This window comes from Bactrocera latifrons, unplaced genomic scaffold (genome assembly GCF_001853355.1).
Source record: "Bactrocera latifrons isolate USDA-ARS-PBARC rearing strain unplaced genomic scaffold, ASM185335v1 scaffold_116, whole genome shotgun sequence".
Lineage (NCBI taxonomy): Eukaryota > Metazoa > Arthropoda > Insecta > Diptera > Tephritidae > Bactrocera > Bactrocera latifrons.
Genome location: NW_017534586.1, coordinates 744,746 through 763,688, shown reverse-complemented (window position 1 = coordinate 763,688; position 18,943 = coordinate 744,746). Strand labels below are relative to the sequence as shown.

At 36.5% G+C, this 18,943-nt stretch overlaps 2 protein-coding genes across 3 annotated transcripts; both read left to right on the top strand.

The window, feature by feature from the left end:
• Positions 1-4,994: 4,994 nt before the first annotated feature.
• Positions 4,995-12,561, top strand: LOC108977197 (L-lactate dehydrogenase). 2 transcript variants are annotated; one of them, XM_018946785.1, is made up of 3 exons: positions 4,995-5,203; positions 11,198-12,036; positions 12,109-12,560. In XM_018946785.1, the coding sequence occupies exons 2-3, from the start codon at positions 11,203-11,205 to the stop codon at positions 12,271-12,273; spliced, it is 999 nt and encodes a 332-aa protein (XP_018802330.1). In that variant the 5' UTR covers positions 4,995-5,203; positions 11,198-11,202; the 3' UTR covers positions 12,274-12,560. The 2 variants fall into 2 exon arrangements, with proteins under 2 accessions (XP_018802330.1, XP_018802321.1); XM_018946776.1 differs by lacking the exon at positions 4,995-5,203 and having other exon boundaries at positions 12,109-12,561.
• Positions 12,562-16,276: 3,715 nt separating this feature from the next.
• LOC108977099 (endothelial lipase) lies at positions 16,277-17,549 on the top strand. The gene is made up of 2 exons (XM_018946607.1): positions 16,277-16,487; positions 16,563-17,549. Exons 1-2 carry the CDS (start codon positions 16,295-16,297, stop codon positions 17,513-17,515), a joined length of 1,146 nt encoding a protein of 381 aa, XP_018802152.1. The 5' UTR covers positions 16,277-16,294; the 3' UTR covers positions 17,516-17,549.
• The last annotated feature ends 1,394 nt before the right edge of the window (positions 17,550-18,943 follow it).

The following is an 18,943-nucleotide window of genomic DNA, read 5'->3' as shown; positions in this document are numbered from 1 at the left end:
TAAGGCAGCAATGTAATCTCGGAAGAAATTGTTCAGATCGGTTAACTATAGCATACAGCTGCCATACAAACTGAACACATAGTTACTAAAAGAAATGCACCTGTTAAGGGTATATTAGCTTCGGTGCAGCCGAAGTTAACGTTTTTTCTTGTTTCAATTAAATAATTTTTTTTTTTTATTCGGTACTTGAAGGCCTATCCAGATGGATGAATTTGCAGTATCGATCAATCTATTTGGCCTAAGGATTTAGGAGTGTTATCTTATGATTAAATGATATACGAAATTTGCTTTATATACCGCAAAAATACATATGTACATACCTACACATGTACCATATATGTGTATGCATGTGTGTAATACCAAGTAACTGGTTTTCAATTTGTCCCTCAACCGCATTGTTTATTTGCAAACCTTATGCGAACTTGTCAGAACACTTTCGACAAGCACTACGTGAGCAGTTGCAACGCGCACTATAACGGTACTCAACAAAAACTCAACAAGGCGATTGTACGGAGTCGAAAAGTAAAGTCATACAGTTGAAATCATACCAATAACCGAACATGCTGAAGATCATAAGACTCCAACGGTGTCTCTCAGTCACCACCACCTTCAGTGTGCGCGGCATTGGTACTGTGACGCTGAGCGAGCAATGGCTCAAAGGTAAGTGAACGTAAGCATTGCATGCGGCCATATACTCAAAGCGAGCGTGTGTAAAAATAGAAGCACTTGTGTTAGACCAAAATGAACGCACGCAAGTGTATGCACGTAGTGGCACGTGACCGTGATACTGACCATCGAAGTGAAGACATAGTTGAGTTGTTTAGTTAGAGTGTATGAAGTGCATGGCGCCCAAGTTTGTTGATAATCTGATTTGCGATATCGGCCGCGACTCAAGTGAGATCATACATTTGAGTAGTATCAATATTAGCAATAATAGTGACGCATACAAAATTAGTGGTAATTGGTTTGGTGGCATATTTCTGAAATTCATCTAATGCTGACGCTTGCTTTCTATATATAGTATGTTTGTATGGTGTAATAAAATGTCGAGAAGTATTTTTGTTGTCAGTATAAATCAGTTTTTAATTTATTTTTATATTTTGATTAATGTTTATTTAAATTGTCAATACATATCTATGTACATACAAACTTTTTTATTTGCTGAAGTATAGTATGTGGAAAATATAACAGGACTGCCAAATGGAACATTCGAACTTCTAATTTGCACACTTTGGATATGTTTCTAACCTTAACGAGTGATTCCATATCACATACTCAAGATGTAAGTCTTGAATATATTTGTCCCTGGTTTCTATAGTTTTTTTATTTTTTTTATTTTTTTTATTTTTTTGGGATTTTAGTTGATGGTCCAATTACGCTACGTATTAGACCCTACTGATGATAATTTCTTTTTCAAGTTTCCAAGTTTCAAGCGTTTTACCACGCTTACGAGCGGGTTCATCGTGTGTAGTCTACTCGGATTACTATCGATTGGACCTCGGAGAGAAATAATGGAGTCATATTTCATTCATTGCCACATATCATTGTAAAAACTCGGGTTCATTACGTTTGAACTTCTTCAAACACCGCCCCGAATCATCAACTCGTCGTTGTTCTTGATCAAAAGTGAGCTCGCACTGCACCCACTTCGCACAGAGCTCAAATTGATTAACTACACATTACGGTTATCCAAAATTATTTTTTGCACTTTTTTGATGTTTTCGTCATTAACAACCTCTTTGGCCGTCTTCCACGTCTAAACTTAGCATACCAATCCATGATGACTGATTTTCATGGGGCAGTGTCTGGAACCCCGTCCTTATTCTATTAGCGCCATCTAAATACAAGGACGAGGATTTTTCAAATAACCAATTTAAAAGCGGAATGTTCTTAATAACAATGTATCAATCAAAATCCAGGCCTTGTAAGGAACAACTTTTTATTTGACAAGAAATCTTCCAGTAATATGGTATAAAATCCTATATGTTAGAACATTTTTAATATCCTTCTCGGTTTTGGCAACCTAAAATTAGTAAGAAACAGAATTTAACATCACAGTCAACAAAATTACTGTAAACTAGACAACACTACAATCTCCAAACTTATTTCTTTATGAAATATCCTTAATGCCGCCATAAAATGTTCAATAGCTTCAGTGCAGCCGAAATTAACATGCATATATTCTTGATTCTTTAAAATTTTATTCATATTGGGACAAAAAAGCACCCGGAAATTGTAATTAAGTGCCGCGAGTCAATGATATTTCACAAAAAAGTATTTTGCTAAGTTGACTATACAAAATATGAGCGCGACCTGTCAACCAGTTTATTTACAGCAGCTGCTTAAGTGGTGAGTACGGTAATCTGGCCTATTTCTTTGACACTGTTTTTTCATAGAAATTTCTATTCTACAAAGAACTTTTTTTAAATATCATTATGATATCTGTCGGAGAAGTAGCTGGGTGAATGAGATGATTTTTTTCACTGGCGGACACTATTTCTCATGTTTGGATTATCTGAAACACAAAAAACCAATGTATTATTAAAAAGTACGCGAATGGTTATCGTCCCTACTAGAATCATGAAAAAATGTTGATAAATAAAAAAGTAATTAACATTTCTTTTGTAATTTTTCCGCATGTTTTTTTACATGAATTTTGTCATAACATTGTCAATAAATTATAAAAGATAAAGGGATGATAACCAGGCGTTTTGTGAACATTTAAAAAAAATTAAGCAAATCGGTTGAGTAGTTCGACCGAAATCATGTCCGCCTGTTTAAAAACTTGTGTATTGAGAAAAATGCGGTAAAAGTACGACCGTCGAGCGGTATTATTATTTTTGGGCCTTTTTTCGAAACCTTCCAATGTTAAAGTGGGTTCCTACATTAATTCTAATGGTATAAGGGAACAGAAAATGCAAAAACAAAATTAAAAAAAAATTACCCTACTGGCCCCTTAAGTCGGTACCTCTCACTAGTGCGTTGCGATTTTTACAATGCAGAAAAATATCAAACCAAGAATTAGTCTCACATTTTGTATTTCTAACCAAATTTCATGTGCTGAATCATTGCAACTGTTGGAAAAGGCTTACAATGATTTTGTTTATCAAAGCTTACGAGTTTTACAAAACCTTCAAATATCCCTCGTTCTGGACGACCTTCGAGTTCTTAAATTGAGGAGAGTATTAAAAAGTAAAGAATATGGTGCTTGAAAATCGTCAAGCCAGTGTTAGAGAAATGGTGAGAGAACTCGATATCTCTCGCGAGTCCGTTTGAATGGTTTTCTTGGATATTGTGGGTATGAAGCACATTCTTTCTCGACTCTTCCCGATAAAGATGATTTTTTTGTTTTTCAAAAAGACAGCGATTGTGACCGAATTTAAAGCCAAAAATGCCATGAATACCATCTATCAACCACCGTATTCAACAGATTTGGGTAAGTGTGATTTTTTCTTGTTTCCCGAACTGCAATTGTCGCTCCTTGGAACCCGTTTTCGGTCGATGGAAAAGATAAAATAAAATTCGCTGAAGGAGCTTATGGCAGTGTGCTTATAAAAAGTGTTTCGGAAAGTGGAAAAATCTGCTTGGGACTACTTTGAAGGCGACAAAATGAATATTGACGAATAATTGAATAATTAAATTAAATTCCTTTTATTTACAATTTCTTTACTAAGCACTTTTTTCTCACATTGTAAATCGATTTGAGTATTCCTCTAAGTCATTAGATCTGTAGTAAGTGCTATTGTTTTTCGATTCTTGTCTATTGGATTTTTTATTTGATTATGATAAAAAAAAGGACCGAAAATGTCAATAATTGCATTTTATTCTATTTATGTACTTCAATACAATAATGTTTATTTAATGAGTTAATATTTGAATTGTTAAGTTTACATAGTACTTCAGACATCTAATTACCAGAGACAAATTCATACTATAAATGTGTACGTATATCCCAAGGGATACCGTGACAACAGGTAATTATATTTATCGATTTCTGAAGAAGTCGAAACTACGCGAAAAGAATTATGTTATAACACTGAAAGAAAAATGTAATATAAATTAATAGTTAACTTTATAAATATAAAAGTCTCGAGAACAGCCAAAATGCCTCTTCTTCTATAGTAGATTATCACTATTTTAACTTTGTGATTTAAAATATATTTTATTTAACGATTGTACCAGTATTTTGTATAATTTTCGACTCGAGATCTAGAAAATCACAAAATCGTTTAAAAATGTTACAACAAATATGTATACTATTTTGAACAACAAAAATGGGTATATCGACAAATACTCGATACTTTTCAGGTAGCTTATAAGGTACTGTACAGCACTTAACAGCTGTTCCATAGTTTACCCACTTTCCCAGCTAACATGTCTGTATAAATCCCTGTGTCTCTAATATTTGTCAAATCACGCCATGCATACGGTACGTAGTAATTTTGCTCCCGGCATTTCCAAAATACGCAATGTATGAAAATGAAAAAGCAATAGCGGCTACAACAACAATCACACAGACGGTGACCAAGGCAAAGCCAGCAACCCGAAAAACCAGCTGACTCTCGATTGTGAGCGCTCTCTTTGGTGTTTCTCGCCCCAAAGGTCACCTTGACGCATTGTATGTATGCCGGCATACATAAAATAGCAACAACAAATAAACATTGCTGACACACCAACCGAAAAAGCCTTACAGTACTACATACACTGCAAACGCCGCTGCTACAACAAAGCAAACGAAGCGATGCCGCTTTCATGCCGAATATCCAAAATTTCGTCATTCATTGTGATCCCCCCTTGAGGCAACCAAGCCAACCAGCCGACACCACTAATACCAACAATGCGTGCGTGCTCCAACTGCTGTAGTCGTTGGCGCTGCTGCAGGCCAACGTGGCGTTGTTGCTGCCCTCTACGTCACCACCACGAGTCATAGCGTTACAGCAGCGCTGACAGCAGAGATTCACGTTTGTACATATAAGCAATATTCATACTGCGCTCGTCAAGTAGTTGTATCGCAACGAAATCCAGTCAAAGTCAAACAGTTCGACGCTGTCGCCGTGAGCAGACGTTTTAACGCGCTTTCAGTTCCCGCCAAGTGTCTTTTCAGTGTTCAAAACCGCAACTTTGCTAGACTTGCAAAAGTTTCATTGAGCAAAGAAAAAGAAAATAAGTACGAAAACAAAACCAACAGCGTAAACACAAAAATGTAAGCAAATAAATCGAGTTTCAATGCATTTTTTTATCTTTTGTTGAAAACGGAAAGCGATTGTGTGATTTGAAGCAATAATGCAATTTATTGTTTAGAGCCAGTATTGAGTTTCCTATTTGTTATATGTGGCAGTAACCAAGTGTGACGATTTTTTATTTATTTAAATACATATGTGTGTAGTTCATTATTTTTACACATAAGCACATATTCGTGCGCTTTGCATTACATCTACATACATACATAAAAAGGTGATTTTTTGCAATTCCTAGTAAATATATGACCTCATGCACCTAGCTGTTTTCATTGCAACATTTAGTGATTAATGGGAATTTTTTGTCACAATTTTTAGCAATTGTAATGGCAAATTGTTTGTGATTATTGTTTTTTTTTTATTTTTTTGTGTAATTAAAGCTCAGGGTTAATTTCTATGAAATAGTCAGTCGAAGTGTGTAAAAAATTTAAAGTTGAAATTTCATAATATTAATTTCTAAATATTAATCGCACTAAGTACATACATATATTATTAATAAGTAATAAATTAAGTTATATTTAAAAAGGCAAAAAATATGGCACACAAAAAATATTTCGGAAGGTTCAAAAAACTTCACTTATTTCGTTATATGTACATATTCTTTTATGACTGTGTATATGAATATACTTATCTACATAAATAAGTATGTACTATGTATTTAGTACAGTATGTATGATGTGTATACTTTGGTGAAGTCTTTTTGGTATAGCAATGTCACCTTTGGACGTCTAATACAGTGGGGACACATATTATATTAATTATTTGCATATACATTGTACATCGATAGCTTTCCAGTAGCCTAAATATTTCGATACAGAAGATAGAAAATTTCTAAAATTAGCCTTGAAAATTATTAAGAATTGTTTTCTGGCAACCAAGTGATATCGTTTAGAAATAAAAGAGGCCAACCCAGCATTATTTGGTATTCATGTTTTAGTTGCATGCATAATCTAAAGCAGAATGATTTTTTATGGCTTTAAGAAGATAAACAATTAGCATATACTATTTATTTTCTTGTGCTGAATTTGGAAAAAAATTAACTTTTATTGACGAAAATTTAATTTTTTTACTAAAATAAAATATAAAAAATTTTCAAATCGCAGTCTAAACTTGCATAAAGTGATTAGAAAATCAAGGGAGGAGCGAGCCTGGTCTCTATTTCCACTACAGTCGGGTCTACGACACCGAAACGGACACGCGTTTTTATTCGGCCAAGGATCGCCAACTCGTCAGATTTCCTGCGCTACAACAACGACAAAACATGGCTACTTCTCCAGTGTCTTTCTTCTACAAGTTTGAGATTGAAACATAGTGATAGCAGAAATTGATAGTATTAGTCCCCTCTATTAACTTGTAATATGATCAAAGAACTTTTGTAGAATTCTGAAGGTATTTATGCGAATATATCGGTTTTCAGGTATGACAATGGATCTCCGTTCTAAGTTGTCCAAGTGAGATCTCTGTTGGGTCGAACTTTCAATCTAACTCTTTTAGAAATTCATAACCATTTAATTATAAGCGTGTTGCTTTAATTCCATTGATAGTGGTCTGTAGGCTCGCCATTTACATACATACATATATCACTTTTGAAATATATTGTTTCATGATTTCAAAATTGAAAGCATTTGATGAAATAATTCTCAGTAATAGTGAATATACCATCCAGTGCGAACCTCTCAAACTCATGTTGAGTAATAATGAGGGGTAACAAAAAAATAAAAGGTTCCCATTAATAAGCTGCAAGTTGAAAAAGTTGAGGTTAAAAAGTTGAGGCGAAGCCGAAAATATTATATAAAATCCAAACTTAGTAATATTACTTTATTTTTGGAATTTATTCTAGGTCATGAAGCAACCAAACATTCTTTTCTTTCCCGCACATTTTCTTACCAACTGCCGACAGCTGATAACAACTACCACATACATATGTATATATTTTTCTACAAAAGAAAAAACTCAGCGCTGTTGCATCTGCCACAAGGTGCATTCACCTTTCTGGCTGCAGCAACAATCACATTGCGTATTTCGCAAAAATGTTTTTTTTTTTTGTCACTCTGTCTGCAGTTGCAAATACTATAGCTATGCACTTCTATATAAATATATATGTATATATTTTATATACCTTTCTGTCTGCCCAAATTCGCTGGCTGAGCGCCCAGCTCACTTGCACTTTCGTTGCAGACATGCGCAATGCATATGTTGTCACCAATAGTCACCTTCAAAACCGAATATGCTCAACTAACAGCTGATGCGGATAAGGACGGGAAAAGCAATGTCGGCTAGACTATGTGGAAGAAATGGTAGCAGGTGGCAGTTGTGCAAATGTACTTATATGCTTTAAGTACACATATAGGATGTGTTTGAAAGTGTGGTAGAGTGTGAAATAGTTCCAAATTTTTCCTGTTTCCTTTTCGCTGCTTATTTTTATACCCTGAACAAAGTATAGTAAGTTTGTCACGAAGTTTGTAACACACAGCAGGAAGAGTCGGAGACCCTATAAAGTATATATATAAATGATCAGAATGTTGACCTTTTGACGTCTGTCCATCTGTCTGTATATATACGAACTAGTCCCTCAGTTTTTAAGATATGGTTTTGAAATATTGCAAACGTCATTTTCCCTACAAGAAGCTGCTCATTTGTCGGAACTGCCGATATTGGACCACTATAACATATAGCTGTATGCTATACCAACTGAACGATCGGAATCAAGTTCTTGTATGGAAAACTTTCACTTTTGATGTGATATCTTTACGAAATTTGGTACAGGTTATTTTCTAAGACAACAATGTAGTCTCCGAAGAAATTGTTCAGGAGGGTTGATGATAGCACATACCTTCCATACAAACTGAACACAAAGTTACTAACAGAAATGCACCTGTGAAGGGTATTTAGCTTCGGTGCAACCGAAGTTAATGTTTTCTTTGTTATGTTTTTAGCCATACACTGGGCCTGGTTATGACTTTGAAAATGCTAGCTGAAGGACAAATCTTTTTTGGCTGGTACGCTTTCGGCTCCCCTTCTTAGATACATACAAACATTTATTTCCGTTAATAACGATTCGTATGCGTATGTACATATGTATTTATTTATCCAAGTAGCGGAAGCGAAATTGGTGGGTGTCGGTTGTTTGTGGAGGTACCGATTGGTACACGAGCTGAAGTAGGAGCGCCTCCACAAATAGCTCCATGAAATTAGAGAGGCAAGTAAAAAGTGGATTCTACTATGTTGTAGTCATAATATAATTAAGTCTCTATTTTCTAAAACCAAATAATTTATGACGAAAATATTTGTCATCGTAATTAGTAGCAATAATTTTAATAAATTGCAATTTACCGTTATTAAGCTAATTGAGTGGCATTGCGCGTCGCGCTGATAAGGTTTTTATTATCAGTAAAGGAAGAGGAGAAATAAAATCGCAGCTAGTTTTGAGATTATAAATCATTATAAATAAATAAATGTATGCGATTGTAATGCAGGCAAGGTATATACATATACATATCTATACATACATATGTACAATATATTTATTTGTAGGGTTTTACTAATTGAGTTTGCACAGCAAAGTGCGCGTTTGTTGGCATATTTATATATTACAACAAATAATATCAAAAATTTGTTTATAATTGAAAATAATCATAATAACAACAAGGCATATCATAAAAAATGTTTGAATACACTTAGAAAAAAATTCGAAAACTGTAACAAAAATATACTAGGTCGACATATGTATGTATATTAGGGTGTTTTTTTTTAATATTTTTTTTTTCATCTACTCGTGAAATTTTCCTGGGAATACACTAAAAAAATTCCCTGAAAATGAATATTCATATTAAGCCAAGACATGTAAAGATTGTCCATTGAAAATACACGAAAATCGTGATTTTAAATCTTTAAATTTCTATAGCTCAGAGGCATTTTTAGTATCGCCTATTCCTCAGAATTGAATACCCTACAAAAGTGTCCATTGCGACAAAACCGTAACACACACCGGCGAGGTAGTACGAACGCTTAAACCCGATTTTTCCATGAAATTCGTGTTTTTTTGTATTTATCTCGTAAATGACAAGAGCTACAAAAATAAGGTAAATTTTTTCTCCGGATCGCAAAATCGCTATCATTAATACTTCTCGAGATATTCGGCTTTTTGAGTAAGGCTGCTTGGAATTTTCATAGCTATGAATTTTTTTTAGTTTATTTTCAGGGAATTTTATGAGAAGATTGAAAAAAAAAATAATTAAAAAAAACACCCTCACATACGTAGCATAAAAATATGTTATTTTCTCAGAATTATTAAATGCTGCAAAATGAACTTATTGTACTGTTCTCGAACTTAAAACCCTCCGAACAAACAGTACATTTTTGTGCCCACTCGAACTGTGATAACCGTTAGTATTTTTGCTACGCCACACTTTTTTTCTAAAAAAAAACTCGTTAAAAATATTTTCATATATCGATTCGATAATGCATGTTCAGGTTCATAATACTAGTTTTTCCTCAGAAACCCGCAGATAAGATACACACTTTTGCAAATGTTGCAAAAAAAATGATGTGACTATAACTGTGTTAAGTATGTGTGTATAACTAAAATTTATAGCCAACAATAAACTAAAGATAATGTGCCAGTTCATTCAGTACGGGAACCAAAATCGACAAAATTCTTTATACAGTTACGTATAATTATACACATAACCGCACCTACTTATTTCTTACGCATACGGCATATAGAGGGTAATCTTATCACCAAATTCTTATTGACTAAAATAAATATTGGACTTGAAAGTATGCACGTGAATTCCAAAGTGAAAGAAAGCCATAAACATTTTAAGAGGCTAAAAGCACTTAGTCATACACATACTTATGTATGTAAATATTTATGCAAATAAATAGCAAAATATGCGAAAAAACCGGCCTTGAAAAATTTTTTTGGTAAAGGAGATAGGTTTATTGATTTCGTACTTTTTCATATACTGAATGGAGTATATTATGTTTTAATGCTTATCTATACTCGTATATACGCCAATTAGTCGCCCGGTTTTTGAGATATCGTTCTGAATTTTTGCAAACGTCCAAGTTATGAAAAGTTCTGGAAAAATTAATAATAAAACATTAACTCATTCCACTTGTGGCATGCATTAGCGGCAAGCAATTTAAACTAGACAATATAGCCACTAAATTGCTTTTGTTTTAGTGTATACACACTTGTTCCAACTCGTCATGGCCCCGCCAACGCCTGCTCATAATTAAAATACAATTTAATTATTAACATTTCGCTTCATTGAACTGATGAAAGAGAAAATTTTTATTTATTTGTTCTTGTTTTTGGCGCTTAGCTAAAACATATTGGGCATTCTTCGTGCGTGTATACCTATGTATGTGTATGTCTGTATGTATGTATGCGATTTTCGACAAAACTGCGTGTAAATGCAGAAATTGAAATAACCTTCATGAAGGTTGCCTTAACTGGCGCCAGTTGGGAAATATTTTCCTTTCAAATATTGTGAACTAAGAGCGACATTTTAGCAGTGAGTAGGTCAGCGTTATTATATATAAATAAATATATAGGTATAATAATTTTGATTGCATAAACGGCACGTGGAAGTGGGGCACGCAACAACTCAGCAATAACAGACTGCAGGCATGTGATAAAGGCACTCATGCCATTTTGGTCACATGAGCGCGGTCGCCAAGCAAGTGAGTTAAGGTAGAATAAATGAAGATTCTTGACCGGAGGAGGGGGTGTATGCGTACATACATATGTATTGATATATGTAGATATACATATGGAACACATATAATAACTGCAAAATGATGGAAAAATATTCAAATAATTTTTTTTCTACACTTTTTTGGTACTGCGAACTAACGGTAATTTCGGCAACACAGTCGCTTTTGTTCATATCTTATGACCTACATAATCGACATATTAATAACCTCATTTTCTTAACTCCTTTCTCTTGCAGTTAGAATGGCTGGCGTATCGGAAAATCTCATGTCCAAAGTGGCCGAAGTTTTACCTTCCAGCGGACGTAAAGTCAGCATTGTCGGCATCGGCCAAGTCGGCATGGCTTGCGCTTTCAGTATTCTCGCACAAAATGTGTCCAACGAAATTTGCCTTGTCGATGTGTGCAAGGATAAGGTGCAAGGTGAAATGATGGACTTGCAACATGGCTCGAATTTCCTTAAGAATCCCAAAATCACCGCCAGCACCGATTACGAAGCAACTGCTGGCTCACGTCTGTGCATCGTCACCGCCGGCGTACGTCAAAAGGAGGGTGAATCCCGTTTGTCGTTGGTGCAACGCAACACTGACATTCTGAAGCACATCATTCCTAAGCTGGTGCAATACTCACCCGACACCATTTTGTTGATGGTCTCCAATCCAGTTGATATTATGACTTATGTCGCTTGGAAGCTATCTGGTTTGCCAAAGAATCGTGTCATTGGCAGCGGTACCAATTTGGACTCGTCACGTTTCCGTTTCTTGATGTCACAACGTTTAGATGTGGCGCCCACCTCTTGCCACGGCTGGATTATCGGTGAGCATGGCGATAGTTCAGTGCCCGTATGGTCCGGTGTGAATATTGCCGGCGTACGTTTGCGTGAATTGAATCCCAACATTGGCACCACCGAAGATCCAGAAAACTGGGAGGATGTACACAAGAAGGTCGTCGATTCCGCCTACGAAGTGATCAAGTTGAAGGGTTACACTTCATGGGCTATTGGCTTGAGCACCGCTTCGCTCGCCTCGGCAATTTTGAACAACACCAGCAACATTGTTGCCGTCTCAACCTGTGTACTGGTGAGTTTGTGTGTGGAAATTTGATAATTATCAAAGTTAAATTAATTGTTTTTCTTATTATTGTTATTTTAGGGACAACACGGTATTGACAAGAATGTATTTTTGTCGTTGCCCTGTGTGTTGAATGCCAATGGCATCACCTCAATCGTCAAGCAGATTCTGACAACCACCGAAGTAGAACAATTGCAGAAATCCGCCAACATTATGGATCAAGTACAGGCTGGCATTAAGTTCTAAAGTGTCTGTATTGATCAAAATGCGTATGGACACTAGCTAGAAGCTATATGAGATAAGGAGATGTTATATGTAAAATAAGTGTTTGTCTTGCAGAACTTACCATAGTATTTATTGACTTAATTTAAATGTTTGAACAGAAAATCTCCGCGCTTAACTTTAATAGCCAAAAGCAATTTGTGTTAATTTAGGTCATACTTACATATTTGTATGTGATTAATTTATGCGTTTATTTTTACGTTTTTATTTTAAATGTTCCTAGTCTAAAAATACAACAACTCAAAAATAAAAGAAACAATTTTAGTTTAGTTAAACATAACCTGAGTTTTTTCATTTCCGTTTCTCTAAGTTTGATTTGAAAAATTACCTTTTTATTTTTCTTAAATTTAGTACAAAGAATTAAGGAGACGAGTAGAGAGAGAAGAACGAAAAACAAAACAACAAATGTGTACAAACAATTTTTTGCGATTCGGAGCATTGCAGATTATTGAATACTATGAATCAACCGCAACTACCTCATTAGCATAATTTTTCTCTAGCACAAGCGGCAAGTCACGAACCCGCAGCCACTGTGACGTCATAGCTTGAAGAAAGGTAAAGCGACAGCGTTGCATTTCGGCATTGCGCTTGTTTTAGTAAAAATGTTAATTAAAAATTTGAAGTTAATTACCAAAAAACCAGAAAACTGCAACGGATAAAATAAAGTATTAAGAGACATCAAGAGAATGCAGTAACATCATTCTTTTAAAGTTATAGTAAATTTTTTAAATGAAATCTTAATTAAGCACTCAACCTATTATCCTAGTTAAAATATACTATATGTATAAAAATTATCGAAATTTGCACTCTGTAACCCATTATCAAATGCACGGACTTAGAATATACGAAGCAAAAATACTCAGGAAAATTTGGAAAATATTTAGTTTTATTCACTTCTTGTTAAAGATGGCTTGGTCTATGGATAATTGGTGAGAATACGAACATATAGCTTAGAAAAATTACTAGGTGTGCTTTTAAAGCTCGAATCGACTCCAAAACCTTAAGTTTTTATAAGCTTCAACAAAGTTATGCTCTGAAAAGTTGATGAAGAAACCAGTAACAATTATCGGTTTCAATTATATACACACGGAAGTCTAAATCTACTTAGATCCGCACGCAGATCATTCTGAGCTTACAAACTTGGTGGCTTAATATACCAAGCTCAGCATATAAGGTTCTATCGAGCGTATTGTGTAAAAGATTAAAGCTCACCGTCAATTAGCTGATTGGACCTAATCAGTTTTTCTATATTGGCCTGGAAAACCAATAGTTGACCAGCTTTTCACTATGAAAATACCCGTGACACATATTTTATCTTCGCCGATTTTAAAGGTAATTTTGACACCACGAAAAGGAGCTATGTTTATGTTGATACAGTGTGAGTTCCAAGGTAAACAGGACTTTTTGAATCTAGCGGCCCTATGGTGGCGCCATCTATGATATTGATTTCATTGTCCTCAACAACCGCCCCTGCCACCCCTTAGTTCTGCTTTCTCTAGACCTGATAAAGAAGCGGAGCAAATGGGTCTGGCCAAACAAATAGCCATCGCACTCGCGACTAGGCTCACACGTAACTGTTGACAGTCATAACTTTGTAGTCGTAGATAATTTCGTCTATCTTAGAACCAGCATTATCACCAGCAACAACGTCAGCCTCGAAGTCCAACACAGAATAACTCTTGCCAACAGGTGCTACTTCGAACTAAGTAGGCAATTGAGATGTAAAGTGCCTTTCGGCGAACAAAAACCGAACTCAATAAGTCACTAATCTTCACTGTCCTGCTATATTGTGTACTCGTAGAAGCATGGACCATGACAACATCTGATGAGTTGGCGTTATGAGTTTTCGAGAGAAAGATTCTGCGGAAGATTTATGGTCATTTGCGCACTGGCAACAGTGAATACAGCAATAGGAGGAACGACGAGCTGTACGAAATATACTTAAGAGACAAGGTCATGCAGTCCGAATGGATGAAAACACTCCAGCTCTGAAAGTATTCGACGTATTACCCGCCGGGGAAAGCAGAGGAAGAGAAGATCTCCACTCCGTTGGAACGACCAGGTGGAGAAGGTCCCGGCTAGACTTGAAATATCCTATTGGCACCAAACAGCTAAACGGAACAACGACTACGCCATCAAAGAAGAAGATAAAGCTCAAATCCACTCCACACCTACAATAAACTCTTTACTTCTGCCCAATTCGGTTACCAATTCGAAAGTGCTTAAGCATTTTAGTCCAGCTGGTATAAGTTGTTTTATTAAACAGTTAATCGAAAATATATGAAATACAACTTTTAACCCTTATGACAAGAAAGTAATGAGCATTATTAGCTGCTGCTAATTTAGATGTGTAACCTACGCACAAATTCTAGTAGCAAAGACGCAAACCAGCTGAGCTTTTATTCAGACGCTTATTAAGGTAAAAGCTTTCAAGTAATTTGTTCTTATATATTTATATATGTATATATGTATGTAATATACAAGATCTATATTGTAAGGCAGTTTAAAAGTAATAAACACATTTTTATTAAATGTACCTAAGCTATATTTCTCTTTTATAAAAAGCACAATCATAAGTTGGGAAGTTAAATACTATCATCACAATAAAAATATTATCGATAGTTGGTATGTAGAAACCTCAATAATTTCATCCAGAGTCACACACAATTATTTAGCTACTGAATACTTGAAATTTTTTAAATGCTAACAATTTTTATTTTTTATTTGCGAATAACGGTAATATAATACCGACGGCACTGCTGACCTTAAGGTGCACACACATCCGAGTTTAAATACATTTATTGGCTTTTCGATTCCAAAATTGCTCATGTTTTTGTCGAATTTCTTCTAATATTTTGTCGTTTATGAAAGATGACTCCCTCAGCAATAGCGACGTGTCTAAAACATTTATGCTTACAACCAACTGTGTAGCAAAAGTAAGAAAGTGTTATTTCGGGCGGAACCGGCCATCTTATAATAATAATAACTGGTTATCAAAATAGAGGTTTAAGTAAACGTAAAGTCTCGAAAATAGAAAATTTTCGGACTAGCGTAGCCACCTTTTATTATAGAAAAATAAAAATGAAAATACTACAATAAAAGTAGGACTCTCGGAATGGAGTTAACTTCAAAATATTTTTGGATTATAGTTGTCATCTATTGAAAAAATATTTAAAGATGGAACAGAGCATAGATTTATTCAATATTTGTTTTGACTATATGTGACCTGGTCGCGTAAGCGGTGTCTACGCCAATCAAGAAGAAGAAGAAGACCTGGTCTACGGAAAGGGGGCTTAGGTGTCAAAAAATCAATTTTCACTTTTTAGTTGATTCGGATGGAAGATGAGATGCTTTTTCACGTGATAGAAAACTAGTTTTCGCACGTTAGCTCCCTTTTCGTAGACCAGGTCACATATATATAAACGAAAGGCTCTTTCGGAGTTTTTGCTCCATAAAAAATGACTCCACGTTGACTCATTTACTCGGAATACTCTTGATTTTGCTATATACGAGGCTACTCTTAAATATTTATCGCGATTATTTCACGCCAGAACACACAACCGTTAGCGGGTCGAGCGCGGATATAAAAACCAAGGAAATTGACATTATCTTGCTTGAACTCACTGATATCGGCTTACACTGTATACATATATGAGTATATGTTTGAGTGAATTTAATCATTGGTAATTCGAGTACTTAGCCATACTTGCACTTCCGATCACACAACAACAGAAACGTGCCGCGTCGCGATTGTCTTGAGTCGGGCTCTGATTACGATTCGTGATAGCGAACACTGATAAGAGTACGCAGCAGCGAGTAGAAAAGACCACATACGAGATTTGCAATAAAAGCTTTAAAGCGTGCGCACTAAAGTCAAGCATATAGCAATAGAGCGACGAAGCGCACTAACGGTCGGTTGAATGAGTTTAGACTGCGACACAGACTGCTGTTTATTTCACGCCTTTCCGCTGGGAGCTTAACCAAAATGCAACAACAACAACGCATTTACCTACAGGGTTTGTGGTTAATTAGCATATTTTTCTATTGCTCATGTGGCAGCGCAGATGCACAAGCGGCGAAGGAATTAATTTGGTTACAACAACCAACGGTGGAAGCGATTCAGCAGCGAAACTTTGAGTTGTTGCAGGAAGCATTGCCGCTTGGTTGGAAGGCGTTCTGTGAGTAGCTATTAAATTTTTAACGTGAGGCTCTCAACGCCAACTAAAACCTTTTCTTTTTTTCTCATTTTATAGGCGAGGCACCCGTTGATGAGTCTGTCATGCTGCTGCACAGCGGCATAAACCCCTGCGATGCCAGCATACATGTCATGACGATCACTAATCAAAGCATACAACTGCCCATCAAGGCGATATCCGAGGTCAGCGACTTCGACATCAATCCGAAGCGCAAGACCTTAGTCTATGTGAATGCCTACTACACACCCGACAGCTATTTCAGTGTGCAATCGCATCTAAAGCTATTACAGACGACACGACGTGATCTCAATATTGTTGTTGTGGACTTCGCCAGAGATGTGTTGCAATTATATTACACCGTGCGTCATCACGTCGCCGTACAGGGTCATTTTGTGGCGAAAATACTCAACGTGTTGATGCAAAAGGGCGTAGCACCAGAGGATGTTACCTTGGCGGGTCATTCCGTGGGTGCCAATATAGCGGCAATGGCAGCGAACATCTATGCCGACCATGTGTCCAGCTCTAATGTACGCATCGGTCAATTGGTGGCCATTGATCCGGCATTGATGTGTAGTCCAGCTGACATATATGTACAGGCGAATGTCAGCAGTCGCGTCATCGTTATACACGGTGAGGGTGATGTATTTGGTGTGCGTGAACAACGCGGCACCATTGATATCTATCCGAATGGTATCGGCTTTTTTACACGTCGTAAACTACAGCCTGGCTGTGATACGAGGAGCTGCAGTCACATGTACTCGTTTGTTTTGTTTATGGAGGCTCTGATCGAGGGTGTTATGATACCGGCGGTGAAATGTGATAGTTGGTCACACTTCCGTAAGCGGCAATGTGATTTCAGTGACGCCTTGGCGATTGGCTTGAAGTATCCCAAACAGGCTAAAGGTGTCTACTTTTGTTTAACGCAACCAAATCCACCGTTTACTTTTATGGAGCATGGCATAAAGTATCAGCGCAGCCTAGCATCCGCAGCTAAAACAAATTTAATTTAAAAGCTGGCAATTAAGCTGATGTTTAAGTTTTAAGTTGTTGAGAATATAAGACTCTAGCATACATATACAAGTTAAAAAAATATATTATATTAAATAGTAATGTTTTCTTATTATCCTTCTTCTGCGTCGATGCAGCGTTGCCATCGCAATTTCGAAGCTTTAAAGGCGTCACTGAAGGCATTCTCCGGAATAACTTTTGGCCTTGTTACACTAGCGAGTACAGTGGCGAGACAGTATTCTGGCCCCTTATGATACTCGGTCGAGAGAGTTGCGTTGGCGAGTAGAGGTTTACACGTATTTTGTTCATCTAGTTAGACAGTGAAGTTTTTCAAAGTTATATCTACAATGTTTGGTAGAAAAAGACACTTTAAAAGAGTTTTTAATGAAGTTCTACCGCATCTCATAAAAGAGTATTTGCCATTTCAATTCTTTCACAATGCAAAATTCAATTGAAACTAAATAAACAACATAAAAGTCGACCGAGTGGCGGGTGAAGACCGAACGCGTGTTCACATGCAACGAGCGCGTCAGTGATTTGCTCAGAAGGGGCAAAAGAGTGAAGAAAAAAGAAGCACTCGGCCTAGTAAATAAAATGTGATTCTATTGACTCTCTCGCTACTATACTCGCCCACTGACTCGGTTCATTAAACGAAACGAGCACTCGGCCGAGTCACTGTCTGGCCGCTCTACTCGTTACGTGTGATCAAGGCATTTGTGAGCCGAGGTGCATGCTTGCCTTTAATCGGTCTTTTCACGCAAGGAAACAAAAAAGTCCAGGGGCCACATCTGGGCTGTAGGGCGGCTGCGGAAACGTTGGGGTGCCGGTCTTGGTTAGATAGCTGTTCACAAAAAAAGGGACGTTGTCGTGGTATAACTCCCAATAGGCGGAGATGTCTTTTCGGACCCGATTGACCCTTCATTTGATTCGCTTGAGGACTTACACATAAATCTTCGCATTGACGGTTTGCTCATGGTGGACGATATGCAGATGGCGCCTGGTAGGATCCCCAGTCATACTGCTTGGACGTGAATAGAAACTAGGGCGAGGTTAGCCTTACTGAAGACCAAAAAGCTTTGTACCGATGGACGCTCCACGCTGACCAAGCTTCCGCGAAGGGCAGCTATTTATTAGTAGATATAAAGAGTATGGTTATCGAAGAAAATTGATAGGATATCCAGAATACTCTCTCATAGCACGAAATATATACCATAAGGTTTTTGTACTAAACACAAGAGCAACTCTGCGTGAAGATAAGTTCATTATGAGCTTCTACAAACTGCTTACAGGTCTCATTATGTATAGGGGCCTAAGATAAGTGATAATACAAATATTAAGCTATTTAAAGCATAGTTTCGTCCAAATATAATCTATTCTCGTCTAGCTATTATGTACTGACTTTGCGGCGTTTGATTAATTACATACTTACA

What these genes read in the sequence shown, in the direction of transcription:
- LOC108977099 (XM_018946607.1), top strand. Translation starts at nt 16,295, where the DNA reads ATGCAACAACAACAACGCATTTACCTACAGGGTTTGTGGTTAATTAGC. An exon ending in GCTTGGTTGGAAGGCGTTCT is followed by an intron (nt 16,488 to 16,562) that starts GTGAGTAGCTAT and finishes CTCATTTTATAG; the next exon opens with GCGAGGCACCCGTTGATGAG.
- LOC108977197 (XM_018946776.1), top strand. Translation starts at nt 11,203, where the DNA reads ATGGCTGGCGTATCGGAAAATCTCATGTCCAAAGTGGCCGAAGTTTTA. An exon ending in CCGTCTCAACCTGTGTACTG is followed by an intron (nt 12,037 to 12,108) that starts GTGAGTTTGTGT and finishes TTGTTATTTTAG; the next exon opens with GGACAACACGGTATTGACAA.